This window comes from Neoarius graeffei, chromosome 2, assembly GCF_027579695.1.
Source record: "Neoarius graeffei isolate fNeoGra1 chromosome 2, fNeoGra1.pri, whole genome shotgun sequence".
Classification (NCBI taxonomy): domain Eukaryota; kingdom Metazoa; phylum Chordata; class Actinopteri; order Siluriformes; family Ariidae; genus Neoarius; species Neoarius graeffei.
Window position 1 is genome coordinate 69054547 of NC_083570.1, and position 17108 is coordinate 69071654.

The window sequence follows — 17108 nt, forward strand, 5'->3', positions numbered from 1 at the left end:
CAACTCATTAGGTCAATTGGCAATAGGTCATTAACATGACTGGGTATAAAAAGAGCATCTTGGAGTGGCAGCAGCTCTCAGAAGTAAAGATGGGAAGAGGATCACCAATCCCCCTAATTCTGTGCCGACAAATAGTGGAGCAATATCAGAAAGGAGTTCGACAGTGTAAAATTGCAAAGAGTTTGAACATATCATCATCTACAGTGCATAATATCATCAAAAGATTCAGAGAATCTGGAAGAATCTCTGTGCGTAAGGGTCAAGGCTGGAAAACCATACTGGGTGCCCGTGATCTTCGGGCCCTTAGACGGCACTGCATCACATACAGGCATGCTTCTGTATTGGAAATCACAAAATGGGCTCAGGAATATTTCCAGAGAACATTATCTGTGAACACAATTCACCGTGCCGTCTGCCGTTGCCAGCTAAAACTCTATAGTTCAAAGAAGAAGCCGTATCTAAACATGATCCAGAAGCGCAGACGTCTTCTCTGGGCCAAGGCTCATTTAAAATGGACTGTGGCAAAGTGGAAAACTCTTCTGTGGTCAGACGAATCAAAATTTGAAGTTCTTTATGGAAATCAGGGATGCCGTGTCATTCGGACTAAAGAGGAGAAGGACGACCCAAGTTGTTATCGGTGCTCAGTTCAGAAGCCTGCATCTCTGATGGTATGGGGTTGCATTAGTGCGTGTAGCATGGGCAGCTTACACATCTGGAAAGACACCATCAATGTTGAAAGGTATATCCAGGTTCTAGAGCAACATATGCTCCCATCCAGATGACGTCGCTTTCAGGGAAGACCTTGCATTTTCCAACATGACAATGCCAAACCACATACTGCATCAATTACAGCATCATGGCTGCGTAGAAGAAGGGTCCGGGTACTGAACTGGCCAGCCTGCAGTCCAGATCTTTCACCCATAGAAAACATTTGGCGCATCATAAAACGGAAGACACGACAAAAAAGACCTAAGACGGTTGAGCAACTAGAATCCTACATTAGACAAGAATGGGTTAACATTCCTATCCCTAAACTTGAGCAACTTGTCTCCTCAGTCCCCAGACGTTTACAGACTGTTGTAAAGAGAAAAGGGGATGTCTCACAGTGGTAAACATGGCCTTGTCCCAACTTTTTTGAGATGTGTTGTTGTCATGAAATTTAAAATCACCTAATTTTTCTCTTTAAATGATACATTTTCTCAGTTTAAACATTTGATATGTCATCTATGTTCTATTCTGAATAAAATATGGAATTTTGAAACTTCCACATCGTTGCATTCCGTTTTTATTTACAATTTGTACTTTGTCGCAACTTTTTTGGAATCGGGGTTCTACATTCTGACGATGTGACTGATATTTGATGTTAATGACTCTTGTTGCTATAGAGGTGCTGCTCTAGAAAAGCCAGGGTTTTGCACCAGGAGTCCTCCTGAGCTCGTGCATGTGGCTCTGTTTGTCCACCCCACAGCACCACCACTGCAACAAAAAACAAGATAGCAATCACAAACTGCAAAGTGCAATGTTAAATAATTATTTTTTTGTAGACATTAAATAAAAGTATGATTGAACTCAGTTTTTCACTGTGTATTTTTAAAATAAAACACTATGTTTTACAAGTCGAAACCTTTATATTGTAAGACATATCTTGTATCACGGAAATATCTTCATGTTGTAAAAGTATGTTTTTGTCATTTCACCAACATTTAGTCCATACAATCTGATCAGTGCAATTAGCTGAGGTTTACCATCAAACAAATACCCATAACAAATGTGTCTTCTATAGTTTCCTCAAATTTTAATGCACACACTGATGGCTTACCTTTAGCCCTTGTCTCTGCCACTACGTAGTTACTGGCTCGGCAGTGTGGACTATAAGGAGGCTCAATGAGGTGGCCGGCTCCAGGGTAAGACAGAACTGTCAACAAGTGACTATTGCCAGCTTGTTCCATCATCTGCTTCATCTGAAGATGACAGAGGGGAAGGCAGTGGTTTAGATCTGATCTGGAGCCACATGGCTATGCAGTTCAGTGTTTTTCTTTCTACTCCCAAAAGAAATATTAAATAACTTAAAGCCCCAGATAAGCTAAAGTCACGACTGCTTTCTTTTTAAGCTAATCAGGGTCTTGCTCCAAAATATGCATGAAATAAATCCATACTATATTCCTGAGAATTTAAGTAGGCCACAATGTAATAATATTTGGTATTATTATTATAGAAACATATGAATGAATAAAATATTGATTCTGCTGCTTCTACTCACATCTTCTGCAGACTCTGATGCTGGCCAATTTTGATCATCCTCCCCAACAATCAATAAAATGGGACACTTGATACGACCCATCTGCTCAACATTTATACATAGTTAAAGAAAGTCGCAGGAGAGACCATAACTATGTACATATGCAAACCAGAGGAAAATGCATGTAATAATAATCAAAATAATTTGGCAGGCTTCTCTGATGGATCCTTACTTCAACTTTCTTTGAAGGGTCATCTGGTACTGGCAGCAAGAGGTCTCGCCAAATGATTCTCTGTTCTTCATCATAGCGGGTGTTTTTGACATTTCTTAAGATCAAAAGAATACAGGAATACAGGAAAGGTTTGCTACTGAAACAGACCAAATATCAAAAATAAAACCAAAGAAAAAGTAATTATACAGTACCAGTCAAAAGTTTTGACAACTCTACTCCTTCATAGTTTTTTTTTTTTTGTATTCTGACTACCGGTATTTTCTACATTGTAGAACAATACTGAAGACATCAAAACTATGAAATAACATATGGAATATATGTGGAATTTTGTGGTAAACAAGAAATTGTTTTAAAAAATCCCAAAATGTTTCATATTTTAGATTCTTCAAAGTAGCCAGCGTTTACCTTGATGACACCTTGCACGCTATTGGCATTATCTTAACCAGCTACATGAGGGAGTCACCTGGAATGCTTTTCAATTAATGGGTGTGCCTCGTCAAAAGTTCTCTCATCTCGTTATCTGTAGCCGCTTTATCCTGTTCTACAGGGTCGCAGGCAAGCTGGAGCCTATCCCAGCTGACTACGGGTGAAAGGCGGGGTACACCCTGGACAAGTCGCCAGGTCATCACAGGGCTGACACATAGACACAGACAACCATTCACACTCACATTCACACCTACGGTCAATTTAGAGTCACCAGTTAACCTAACCTGCATGTCTTTGGACTGTGGGGGAAACCGGAGCACCCGGAGGAAACCCACGCGGACACGGGGAGAACATGCAAACTCCACACAGAAAGGCCCTCGCCGGCCATGGGACTCGAACCCGGACCTTCTTGCTATGAGGTGACAGCGCTAACCACTACACCACCGTGCCGCCCTCGTCAAAAGTTAATGATTGCAATTTCGGGCGGCACGGTGATGTAGTGGTTAGCGCTGTCGCCTCACAGCAAGAAGGTCCTGGGTTTGAGCCCCGGGGCCGGCGAGGGCCTTTCTGTGTGGAGTTTGCATGTTCTCCCCGTGTCCGCGTGGGTTTCCTCCGGGTGCTCCGGTTTCCCCCACAGTCCAAAGACATGCAGGTTAGGTTAACTGGTGACTCTAAATTGACCATAGGTGTGAATGTGAGTGTGAATGGTTGTCTGTGTCTATGTGTCAGCCCTGTGATGACCTGGCGACTTGTCCAGAGTGTACCCCGCCTTTCGCCCGTAGTCAGCTGGGATAGGCTCCAGCTTGCCTGCGACCCTGTAGAAGGATAAAGCGGCTAGAGATAATGAGATGAGATGAGATTGCAATTTCTTGCCTTCTTAATGCTTTTGAGATCAAATAGTAAATAATAAACATACAGTAAACAGCCCTATTCCACAGCTGTAGTAATCCATATTATGTCAAGAACTGCTCAACTATTCATTCATTCATTCATTCATTCATTATCTCTAGCCGCTTTATCCTTCTACAGGGTCGCAGGCAAGCTGGAGCCTATCCCAGCTGACTACGGGCGAAAGGCGGGGTACACCCTGGACAAGTCGCCAGGTCATCACAGGGCTGACACATAGACACAGACAACCATTCACACTCACACCTACGGTCAATTTAGAGTCCCCAGTTAACCTAACCTGCATGTCTTTGGACTGTGGGGGAAACCGGAGCACCCGGAGGAAACCCACGCGGACACGGGGAGAACATGCAAACTCCACACAGAAAGGCCCTCGCCAGCCCCGGGGCTCGAACCCAGGACCTTCTTGCTGTGAGGCGACAGCGCTAACCACTACACCACCGTGCCGCCCCACTGCTCAACTAAGTAAAGAGAAATGACATGAAGCATCTTTTAAAGGTGGGGTATGAGATTTTGGAATAACGGTTCCCGCAAGCCATATTTTGAAAAGAAACACGCCCGCCCTTGCCATGCTCCCACCCCCCGTGTCTCCACCCCTCCTCCCCCTTATAAAGCCTGAGAAAATCAGCCTTTATAATGGGTGTCTATTGCGTTACACACCAGTGGAGCAGAGTGTAGAGAGCTTGGAAAAATACCTCAAACTTTCTCATTTAAACTGTGTTTTCAGCCCCAATTTTCACTCCACACACATAATTTTCTCAAAAGTAGTAGCCACACTTGTCCTGATTCACAGAAGGTGTTTACCTACAGGATAGGACTTGCAGTTTTTGAATGAGAAGCCTGAAAGTGAGGAGAGGACAGCCGCGCAGCCATATAGACTGCCATTATAAACTTGGCAGAAAAGTCACTCGTTTTTAACTCGCTCTAGTGACCTCATTTTTTTACACTACAGACAAAAAAATTACATCAGTGTGTTCAGGAGATTCTTGTGGCACTCACTGTGAAAGAATTTTGTGAATATCTCCTTCCGTTTTCGTGTAAATCCCCGTTGTTTGGAGGGAGCGCACTGAGAAAATCCTGCGCTCTGTGTGACACTCTGCTCGCTCTCTCTCACACACACACAGAAGGGACGGGCTGCTCGCGGGCTTCAGTCTGATTGACGTGTCAGTATCCAATCATTTTGAGGTGGTACCTCGATATGATTGGATGGCGTTTTTCCTTTATTTTACACTGTAGACTGGATTAAAATATTTCGTTTTTGGGTCAGACCTTCTATTGTACTGCTTGCAACATGGGTGTGAGGAGCTTTTCAAGCAATATGGTAAAAAATACTCCTGAAAAAAATCTCATACCCTACCTTTAATTAATAAAAATAAAGAAAAACCACAGAATTAGAAAGTTTGTCCAAACTTTTGACTGATATGTGTGTGTATAGTATAAATATGCAGCTGATTATAGGAAATCACATGTGCTGATTGGTCGAGAAATTCGGACTATTTCTCAATAATCACCTCGAGCGACTCGGTAAAATGGCAGCCAATTGCTTGGTCACTGAAGGTGAGGAAGAATTATAAATTGTGAAAGAAAATGCTAAAAGCACTAAAGATGCTACACAGTTTGGTCTAAAACTACTCAAAGGTAAGGTGGAATTGTGATTTATTTTATCTATTGCAATACAAAGTATTTTATGTGAGTTGGCATAGATAAGTGACAAGTCTGTGCGCATTAAATTTGCATGCTACTTTTCAAGTTTGAAATAAATTATTTTTAATACAATTTTTTAAAAATAATCACCTGTGTACTTATACTGTTTTAGTATAATACACAGGTGATTGTTTTTAATTGTTTTATTTATCCACCTTAGTCTCAGTGAATATCGGTGAATAATAACCTCCATTTCATCTCAGGTATTATTCACCAATATTCACTTCATCTTCGGCGAATAATATGTGATGCAAATCATATGATATACTTCAATATTCAACACCTGTACAACTGCCATGCCCAGATTGTTATGAGCTTTTTACTCTGGCAAGCATTATGGGAGTGTCTAGAAGTGCATATCTGCTGGGACAATGACCCTTATTTAGCAGGCATTGTACTTCCATTTACAAGTTGTTTCATCATCCATTGCTGGCTTGAGGCCAATGATGATGCACTATATGGCCAAACGTATGTGCTTGTTGAACATCCTATTCCAAAGGCATAGAAACAGCCTCCACTCTTCTGGGAAGGCTTTCATTTAGAGTTTGGAATGCTGCTTGGGGATTTGAGCCCATTGAATCACAAGGGCAGTCGTGAGGTTAGGCACTGATGTTGGCCTGGGGTACATTCAGCACTCTAATTCATCCAGGTCAAGGCTCAGTGCAGGCCACTTGGGTTCTTCCACTCCAACCTTGGTAAACCATGTCTTTATGGACTTTGCTTTGTGCACAGGGGTGCTGTCATGCTGGACACAAGTTTGGGCCTCTTAGTTGCAATGAAGGTAAATCATAATGCTACAGCATACAAAGACATTCTCGACAATCATGTGTTTCCAATGGTGTGGCAAAAGTTTGAGGAAGGCCCACATACGAGCGTTATGGTCAGGTGTCCACATACTTTTAGCCATATAGTGTACTTCCTGCACCAGTAATAACTCCTACTATTTCTTTTCTTTCCATGCAAGAGCAGATTTGTCACAGGATGAGACATTATGGTTAAGCCTCCCAAAACAGGATTGGAACTGAGTTGATTGACAATGCTTTTTAAAGCTCTGATGGATTCCATCTCTCTATCATGGACATCAAGGTGCCAGTGCAATCTCTATCCTATATGTTCTCAGAGTAGAGTCACAAAGCATAATTTTTAATGGCACAGCACAGCTTTCCATGGTTGTACTTCCAAAACAGATTGCATAATAGCTTTCCGTATGCTAGATATTTCCCCTCACAGGACATGACCATAAATAATTGTAGAGCTGAGACCATCTAAAACCTTTTGCATGTACAATGCCTGTTTGGAAGAGACAAGCCTACACAAGTCAACAATACAATGCCAGCAAAATGTAACACTGAAGAATCAGCCTGCAGCTGGAAAAATTTAAATCCCAAGCACAGTTGCTTACCAAAGTAGCAGTAGTAGTAATAATATAGCCTGGCTAGCTGGCCAAAGTAGAAAAAACAAGAACATTAACAAAGAATTCTCATCACTGAAATTACTTAAGTGGTAAAATTCAAATTAAGATAATGTGCTTGCATATGCTGATATATCCATTTTTTAAACATTGTCTGCCAAAGATTAATCCCAGGCAAAGGTTTATTTTCAGTTAAGTGTCTGCACAAGATATGCAGGTAAGTACAAATACATGTACATTTTTAATACAATATCATGAGAAAATCATTAAAAAATGTGTATGCAGTAAATGTTCAAAGAATGTCATATTAGCACATTTATAGTGTGCCCGTGTGCCCAAACAAGCAATTCAAGTAAATTATACAAATACATCAGAATATATAAAATGTCTAATGAATGACTAACATGTCAATAGAACCAGACAGACTATTTAAGAGCCTTGGTCTGATTGCTGAGTACTACAGATATCCCAGTGTGTTACAACTCCGCACCACCATCAAATGGTCAAGGCGACTAACTAAGCACAGTCCTACTGTGTGTCTCATCTCATTATCTCTAGCCGCTTTATCCTGTTCTACAGGGTCGCAGGCAAGCTGGAGCCTATCCCAGCTGACTACGGGCGAAAGGCGGGGTACACCCTGGACAAGTCGCCAGGTCATCACAGGGCTGACACATAGACACAGACAACCATTCGTACTCACATTCACACCTACGGTCAATTTAGAGTCACCAGTTAACCTAAGCTGCATGTCTTTGGATTGTGGGGGAAACCGGAGCACCCGGAGGAAACCCACGGGGACACGGGGAGAACATGCAAACTCCGCACAGAAAGGCCCTCGCTGGCCATGGGGCTCGAACCCGGACCTTCTTGCTGTGAGGCGACAGTGCCAACCACTACACCACCGTGCCCCCCCCCCCCCCCCCCCCCACTGTGTGTATAATAATAAAATAACCACTTATTGTATTTTTCACAAGCTCGATATGAATCACCAAGCCTGCAGTAAACATTCATGATCTTTTGCTCACTTTTCGATCTCAGCAAAGACATCAGCCAGTGATCCGTTGACGGGCACGATGTGGCTTCCACTAACACACACTATACACCTAGGCTGAAAGAAAGAGTGAGCAAATCACACAACGCAGTTGTCTAGAGAATGTATGGATTAGGATTTTCAACATGTACAAAGGTAGTCAATGTCTAATGAAGACAAATGTTATAAATATTTGGTCTGGCCTACCTTTATCACTGAGGAGTATGCTGCCATGCTCAGGGTCACAGAGACACCAAAAGACAAACCGAGAACGGCGATTCTTTCAGGACATACCTGTGGATGCTGCTTCAGCAAAGTGTAGGCTGCCTAAGAGATTACAAGAGGTATTTATTTCAATGTTTGTTTGTTTCTTTATTGCAATTTTCAGTTACAGAACTGTGGCAAGTTTCCCAAAAGCCTCTTAATGCTAAGAGCATCTTAACTAGGAGAGAGAGTGTTCATTGTGCTGCTCGCTCTACCATTTAACAATGATCTTTGTGCTACGATGCTTTTGGGAAACTCGGCACTGATCATTTAATTTTTCATGCCAAGCTGTATTCCTTAATATTTAATACATGCACAGCTGCACTATGTAAATGTCATAATTTTAGAGGCAAATACCTCAAAGTAGCAGTTGTCTACTTGGTATGGTTTTCCATCAGCATCTACCCGTCCAATATACTCCAATGCTAATGTGACATAGCCTCGAGATGCTAGTAGAGCAGAGCGATACTCCACTAGACCCCCACCTCCACCCCAGAGGTCCAGTATAGCAGGAAAAGGACCAGGACCTAGAGTAGAATATATGCTATGAAGGACACACTGTGTTCTTTCTGTAGTGTATGTTACATATCACATGCAAACAGTGTAGGAAATAGGGAATTTTAAGCAGACTGTCACAGGGCAGACAAGTCTGAAATGTTGTCTGTCCGTCCAAATTTCAGCCTGTCTGAATGACAGGCCAAAGGCCCAGAACAATGTGGCCGGGGGACCACTGAAGGGCATTAGATGCCTAGAGATGGCTTCTCAGCTATTTCTAAGCACATTTTTGTGATCATCAAAGGCCAAATTACACTAGACATTCATTGCTAATTGCACTACAAACTGAATACAATTTACAAGAAAATCTCAGAAAATTCAAGAAAAACATGTTTAAAGTTAACCCCCCAAAAAAACAATAGTGGTACACACAGGTCAGTTTTATGTCTAGAAAAAAGGGGCCAAGGATGTTCCAGTTGGTTACAACTTACTGGTGCTCATATATAGGTACTATAATAACACTCATGAAACATTATGTCAACAATGACTATTTTATACTATGTTTATAATAAGTCTATAAGAAATTTAGTAAATAACAGTACAACTATTCTTACATAATAGAGTTAAAATTTTGAGTACGAGATTCCAAGTAACTTTGTAACAAAATTACTTTTAAAATGACTCAAAACTAGACACGGTAATATCATTTGGCATTCAGAATAAAATCTGCTGCACTAGAACTTAGAAAATAGAAGAACGTAAAAACTCAATTAAAATATAAATCTACATCCTACAAAAGGGCGGCACGGTGGTGTAGTGGTTAGCGCTGTCGCCTCACAGCAAGAAGGTCCGGGTTCGAGCCCCGTGGCCGGCGAGGGCCTTTCTGTGCAGAGTTTGCATGTTCTCCCCGTGTCCGCGTGGGTTTCCTCCGGGTGCTCCGGTTTTCCCCACAGTCCAAAGACATGCAGGTTAGGTTAACTGGTGACTCTAAATTGACCGTAGGTGTGAATGTGAGTGTGAATGGTTGTCTGTGTCTATGTGTCAGCCCTGTGATGACCTGGCGACTTGTCCAGGGTGTACCCCGCCTTTCACCCGTAGTCAGCTGGGATAGGCTCCAGCTTGCCTGCGATCCTGCAGAAGGATAAAGCGGCTAGAGATAATGAGATGAGATGAGACATCCTACAAAGCATATGACTATGACTGTCATTCTTATTATGAATTTTAAAAATGCACATAACAACAACAACATAACCATTGATTGGCAGTTTGGCACTTAACATAATACTGTACTGCAAAGTTTCATGTAAACTGAACTCTTAATCAACTGACTGGATCAATCAGATACTGTCAACCCTAAAATACGAGTTCAACTACATCATGCAATAAAAACAACAGTGAATACTGAGTGTATTATTATTATTGTCTTACTTAGTGTGCCCCTCAGGGAGAGGGAGGTGCCTGTAAAGTTTGATGGGGCTAGGACCTTAGGTAGCCAAGTTATGAATTTTTAAATCCCCGCACACGAGTGGCTGGAACCAGGGCTCGTGCTAAACCTTTCCGCAATCTGCACTTGCTCCTAACATCAGATTGGGCCGAGCCTGGGCTCATTTGAAAGGTCTCAGGGAGAAGGATACGCCTGTAAAGTTTGGCGGGGCTAGGACCATCGGTGGCCAAGTTATGAATTTTTAAAGGCTGGCTTGAGCCAGGGCTCATATGAAAGTTTTTGGCAAGCAATGCTCACACAGGAGTTTCGGGGGCAAATAACAGGCCCACATGTGGTCATACTGGGCCATGCCTGTGCTGGTTCCAAAGCCCTCAGGGAGAGGGATGTGCCTGTAAATTTTGGCAGGACTAGAACCATCACTGGCCGAGTTATGAATTTTTTAAGTCGGGCCCGCAAGGGCGCCCGTTTCATAGGCCATGTTACGACATAATACAGTATATTCACCCAGTATAACATTTGGAAGGAAACTAGAACTAGATTAGAGCCATATCTTTACAATTTTTCATGGGGCATCCAGTCCAGTGTTTTTGAAATACAGACCGACAAATGCAAAAATTACCGGTAAATGTCTACTGGTCCAGCCTTATTTCCCACACTGCGCAAAAGTTACAAAATATTGAAGTACAAACAGTGAAGATATTTAGACTCGAATGGATGCATGGATCAGTCTACACAAATACAGCCTGATTTTGTCGTAGCTGACAAATTTACAGCATCTGGCCCAAATATGAATGTCAGGAACAACGAACAGACCTTGTCATGTGGCATAATTCAAGAACCACAGTGTGGCATCTGGGACGCCCCATAACATCCCTGATTAAAAGTCTATTATGTCAGATATTTTTTGTATTTTCTTGCCTAGTCTGACAACTCTTACAACATGTATCTTCATAGCCATGATTGACAATTTCTTGACCCTCCTCCCTTTTTTTTCTCTCCGTGCTCTCACAGAAGGCGGTTGCATTCTCTGTCTCTCCCTTCCCTTATCTTTCCTGCTTCTGCTGTCTCGTCTGTCTAGTGTCTATACTCTGAGAGACTCTCTCCGCACTGCTCTCCAAACTAAAAACCATGGAATTGATAAACTGGTCTCTTCACGCAATTGACACAATCTTCTCGACGAGAAGCCTGGGTTCAGGGGAGCCAGCCTGTTCTGCCAGAACGTTCGCAGCTGGCTATGCGATGGACGCATGGGAGAAGTGGCTGTGGAGGACATTGAAGACATCTACCTATTCGGAACCATGATTACAGGACTTTTGCTGATTGGATTAGGCATTGCCCTGGTTTATCGAGGAAATCAGAAAACAGTGACAGCTGTTCAAAGCCCCATAAAGCTGCCCGACATGATTGAAGCAGTGGGCAGAGCTGTCGGCACTCAGACTGTGGCTATTCAGAACTTGAACCGCAATATGGACATCATCTTGGAGAAGCTTTCGGCTTTGCAGAGGTTATTGATTCGGGGGACCAGTTTGGATATGTATCAGAGTAGTCATGTAAAGGAATGCGGCTGCTCGACCCAAAGACCAAACAATCTTATCTGTTTCGGCTCTCCCAGCCAGCACTGGCCTTGGCCAAGGCCATTGCTGGGAAACAATTCCCCCCGGAGGTCACTGCTGTTAGACTCTCTCGTATTCCTCCCCCCTCTTCCCGCGGTTGCTGTTTTCACCCCCAGTGTGACAAGCGGGTGCGTGACCAGCGCCATCATGGCTGCAGGAGCGGACGGCTGCTTGCTTGCGCTGGGTTACCTCTACCTCCTCCCCCCACCCCCTCCCCCCTTTTTTTTACCCCCCACCCCTGATCGCCCCCCTCCTCCCTCCCCCCTTAAGTCCCGAGTTTTCATGTTGTAAAGTGTACTTGTGTTATTTTGTGCTTATGTGCTGAGGTTTTTTTAATGTTCCCACACTGTACTTCTCACAGGAGCATAGTGTGGGGGTTGCTTTTTCTCTCCTCCCCTCTCCTCATGTTACTCTGTATTTTTCTTTTATCCCTGTCTTCCTGCCCTATCTACTCCCCCTCTGTCAATTGTGTGTATGTGTGTATGTAAGGACAGGTTGATGGTCAATTTCGCTGGTACAGTGATAATAAAGGGTTCATTCATTCATTCATTCATTCATGACATGTGAACATTGACTGGTCAGGACAAACTTGTAGTGTTGCCAGTCTTCCAACCAAAATATGACAAGAATTTATGGCACTATGATGACCATGGTGAAAGACAAAAATATTGTGTTTTCTGATCCCGGCATAAAACACTAAGAATAGTCCCAAAGCTATAACAGCCAATATCTAACCCTCTGTCTGTGATACCTGGTGGGATGTAAAGAGCTGCCTTCAACCCTTTTTCCGTAACATTAACCCTCTGGATTCCTGGAGCAGTGTACCATCGCTGTGCCACAACTGATGCTATGGGAGATTTCTCCTGGAATCCTTCATTTAGGTGGTCGTAATACACAGATATGTGGACATCAAGTGGTGTGTAGACATCCTTCTTGCGAAATCTTAAAAAAGAAGGACTATTTGAGTGACTCATCAGTGATTAGCAGTACAGAGATACCTAAAGGCTGCTTTGGTTTAACCTGAGGCCTGTCCTGCTCCCAGGAATCGGTTTCATACTCCACAGCAGACCCATGGATTCAACTCCTTCATATGTTCCACCAAGACTGGCATCTTTAGACACTGAAACAGAGCAAATTGTGTGTTAAGTGCTTACCTGCTGCCAAGGGAGTAACTTTGATTTTGACATTGGTGGGGACACAAAAGTGATCCAAGGCAGAGCTTCCGAAAGGTGTTTTTTTTTTCCATTAGCAATCATAATTTCATGTCATGCAGATCTTATAGGTTAACGAGGGCAGCCGTGGCCTAATGGTTAGGGAGTTGGTCTTTGGATCCCAGGGTTGCAGGTCCAAATTCCACCCTTACCTCTCCCTACATCTCCATCCATGGCTGAAGTGCCCTTGAGCAAGGCACCTAACCCAACATTGCTCCAGGGACTGTAACCAATACCCTGTACCAAAATAGTAACAGTAAGTCGCTTTGGATAAAAGCGTCAGCTAAATGTAATGTAACGTGGAGGCAACTTCAGAGTTCTCAGCTTTACTCATGCAGGATGTTGCAAACATACTGTCAGTTAACATACATCAAGAACATTGAAACACAACTACAACACGTAACATGTAAGTACACATAAATGAAATGTAAATGTGTTGGTTACTGATAAGCACAAGCAAATTAGTTTACACTGGTTGCTCCTAGGGGTGGCACGGTGGTGTAGTGGTTAGCGCTGTCGCCTCACAGCAAGAAGGTCCGGGTTCGAGCCCCGGCAAGGGCCTTTCTGTGTGGAGTTTGCATGTTCTCCCTGTGTCCGCGTGGGTTTCCTCTGGGTGCTCCGGTTTCCCCCACAGTCCAAAGACATGCAGGTTAGGTTAACTGGTGACTCTAAATTGACCGTAGGCATGAATGTGAATGGTTGTCTGTGTCTATACGGACAAGTCAGCCCTGTGATGATCTGGTGACTTGTCCAGGATGTACCCTGCCTTTCGCCCGTAGTCAGCTGGGATAGGCTCCAGCTTGCCTGCAACTCTGTAGAACAGGATGAAGTGGCTACAGATAATGAGATGAGATGAGAGATGGTTGCTCCTATTTGAAAGAACCAAACATGCTGCAGTTACCAATATTCGTCTCTAGGTGGCAGTAAAGGACCATGGATTTGTTGTATCTAGCCTAGCCTAGTACAACAAGTACTAGTAGTAGTAGAAAGAGGTCTCTGTAAAACGGTGAACGCAGCAGACTCAGCGGCTGTCACGCTGTTGATTCTGAAATGCAAGTCGCACATCTGCATGGCCAAGCAGTAGCCTACATCTGACTACTTACATTCTGTAAAACCATTAGGTCTATAAATTTAACATTCATTCATCGAGGATATTATCTAACACCAAGTTACATTGCTCCAGCATTCCTTTTCTCTGCAGCTATGCAGTAGCCTAGCTCTGATGCGTCCTTCTACGTTGCCTAAGGAGCCGCAGCAATACTTTTATGAAGGGTTTCCATACATCAAAAGGATTTTGTTAAGTTTTTAAAGCTCGACGGAAACCCTGCACTTACATTCTTGACTTTGAAGAAGAATGAACGAATGTCTCGTTTCATCCATGATACTCAAGTCAGTATGCGAGTCGTAGGGCAAGCATGCATGGACATCGAAGTCCTAGCCTGGGCCCGCCCATCCTAAGCGTGACGCAACACGAGGGCCTGTTGCGAACTTAGTCTGGCAAGGCAAGCTATCTCCAGCTCCTCCAAGCTCCCGAAAAATCGGGAGCCAATCAACTTTGAGCATCTCCAACGGCCCTGGGTAGAGGCGTGTTCAAGGCGGTGACGTAGTAGAACTGCGACCGGAAGCCATAGATTGTTTACAGAATCTATGCCGGAAGCGCTTCATTTACTAGAAACATTACGAACATGGAGCAGCGGCAAGCCTTTGACACAGCAGTAGATGCTGTATTGAAAGCATTCAATGGGAAGTTCTCATTGAAAACGGAGCAAAGAGCAGCCCTGGAGGTATTTATCTTCTTCCTGTTACTCAGGCAGTTTCCGTCGCGTCACATACCTCAGAGGAAAGCGTGATGTGATTGGTTTAAGCTTCGTCACAGCCTTTTCTGGCTTCGACCAGTAACAAACTGAGGCATTTCAGGGAGGCGGGACAACCACGCCTTTGGGAAACGGTTGGGCTTAATATCTTTGCTAGACCAAATGCTCGCAGAGCTTTGAAGTTGCGTTAGCCAGACTATCGAAGTCCAGTTCAATTTGTAGGCTGACGGAGAGTGGGGGGTGTGTGGGGTAGGTCAGGTGTGTACGTGTGAGATACGGGAGGTTGATGGGCAGGTAGTCACAGCTGCTGTGGGAAGTGTGCTGCTTTTACAGCAGATGGAGTGACAGCTGGGATAGCCAACCATGTAAGTTAGCGAGAAACAGGCATTTAACCCTTTGTGTGCCATATAATCATTGCTCAGGTTAGGACATCGGTTTTTATTGATCGTGATTACACAGTAGGCGGCACGGTGGTGTAGTGGTTAGCGCTGTCGCCTCACAGCAAGAAGGTACTGGGTTCGAGCCCCGTGGCCGGCGAGGGCCTTTCTGTGTGGAGTTTGCATGTTCTCCCCGTGTCCGCGTGGGTTTCCTCCGGGTGCTCCGGTTTCCCCCACAGTCCAAAGACATGCAGGTTAGGTTAACTGGTGACTCTAATTGACCGTAGGTGTGAATGTGAGTGTGAATGGTTGTCTGTGTCTATGTGTCAGCCCTGTGATGACCTGGCGACTTGTCCAGGGTGTACCCCGCCTTTCACCCGTAGTCAGCTGGGATAGGCTCCAGCTTGCCTGCGACCCTGTAGAACAGGATAAAGCGGCTAGAGATGATGAGATGAGATTACACAGCGGCTGAATATTGGTAGGGACACGTCCCTACCCAAAATTACGCCCTAGCCTGCTGCACACAAGGTGTAAAAACTTATGAACCAAGCTCATGAAGATGATTAACACGCACCTGTGACAGTTCCTGAGTCATCACTAACATAGTGGCCAAAACCTTCCCAAAAATCTCCGTCTTCTGAGCGAAGCAGCGCGTGCAGTGTGACTCGAACATCTGGCAGTAAATCCGTCACGCGCACGTCGAACTTCTCGTCCATCATACAGCGAAGCGGACGAACAGAAAGCAGCGGAAACGAAAGTGAGCTGGCCATTTTCTGCTGTGTGTATAAACTGTATGAGTTACTAAGATCAACCGAAGAACTTCAGGACATGCATTTAGTATAAACGCGTCGACTCGGTGAAGCTGAGCAGCTCAGCAGCTGTACAGTAGTCACTCCAATCAAAGTTCAGGAGCTTTATCGAGAAAGAAAATCCTTATCGCATAATTAGTTAATGAATAATACAGCAGGATAAGGTCGTGGATAAGGACTCCAAAGGTTGGCAGACCATAAAATATTGCAAGTGATCTTATTTGGACTATAGCAACACGTTCAGGGCGTTTGGGTTTCACTTTTCAACGAGCGCCTTGCGGGTTGCCAGATATATCTGTTTAACCCCGTCATCCAGTCTGTCGAGATATACTAATGCATCTCATACAGTCAGAATATCGTGAAAAAGTTCAATATTTTCCATCAGTTATTTAAAGAAGTGAACATTTAATATAGTCTCGTCTCAGAATATTTTATTTCGAGTTTGAGTATCCAGGCGGCACGGTGGTGTAGTGGTTAGCAAGAAGGTCCGGGTTCGAGCCCCGTGGCCGGCGAGGACCTTTCTGTGCGGAGTTTGCATGTTCTCCCCGTGTCCGCGTGGGTTTCCTCCGGGTGCTCCGGTTTCCCCCACAGTCCCAAACCCAAAATAAATTAAAACTTCTGCACCAAGTTCATGGGTTTTTTTCTATTAAAGAAATATGTTGTACAATTATTTCACCACAGAAAATGAACAGTTCAGAGAAATCATTGAAAGCCCAATGTTGCCATGATATTCATAGTGGGCCTGTTAAGCATAACAATTGTGCACAAAATGAAAAAAGTATGAAACTTTCAGGGTTTGTTCTTGAAGGCATAAGCTTTAATTTGAGACGTGGAGGCATTCTCAGTTTGACCTCTGGGGTCAACTAGAGGTCATTGACCTCCATGATATCACATTTCTATGCATGAAATTAGAAAAGGCTGTATCTTAACATCTAAATGTGATGTAAATGTAAAATAAATGTGTTTTTCCATGTGCCTGGACATGAAAAAATCACATATAATACTGATATTCCTCTTAGGTGTAACTTCAGGGGTCAGGTAGAGGTCATTGACCTTTGAAATTTGAAGTTTCTATGCATGAAATTCTAGACGGGTGTATCTTAGGATCTAAATGTGATAGAAATGTGAAGTTA

At 43.7% G+C, this 17108-nt stretch overlaps 1 protein-coding gene across 1 annotated transcript; it reads right to left on the reverse strand.

The window, feature by feature from the left end:
* Nucleotides 1–1117: 1117 nt before the first annotated feature.
* acot19 (acyl-CoA thioesterase 19) lies at nucleotides 1118–16224 on the reverse strand. Its single transcript, XM_060914797.1, has 10 exons — nucleotides 15741–16224; nucleotides 12785–12884; nucleotides 12516–12706; nucleotides 8570–8739; nucleotides 8156–8275; nucleotides 7944–8026; nucleotides 2472–2565; nucleotides 2261–2341; nucleotides 1820–1961; nucleotides 1118–1476 (listed from the first exon to the last, which is right to left on the reverse strand). Exons 1-10 carry the CDS (start codon nucleotides 15934–15936, stop codon nucleotides 1364–1366), a joined length of 1290 nt encoding a protein of 429 aa, XP_060770780.1. The 5' UTR covers nucleotides 15937–16224; the 3' UTR covers nucleotides 1118–1363.
* Nucleotides 16225–17108: the final 884 nt, after the last annotated feature.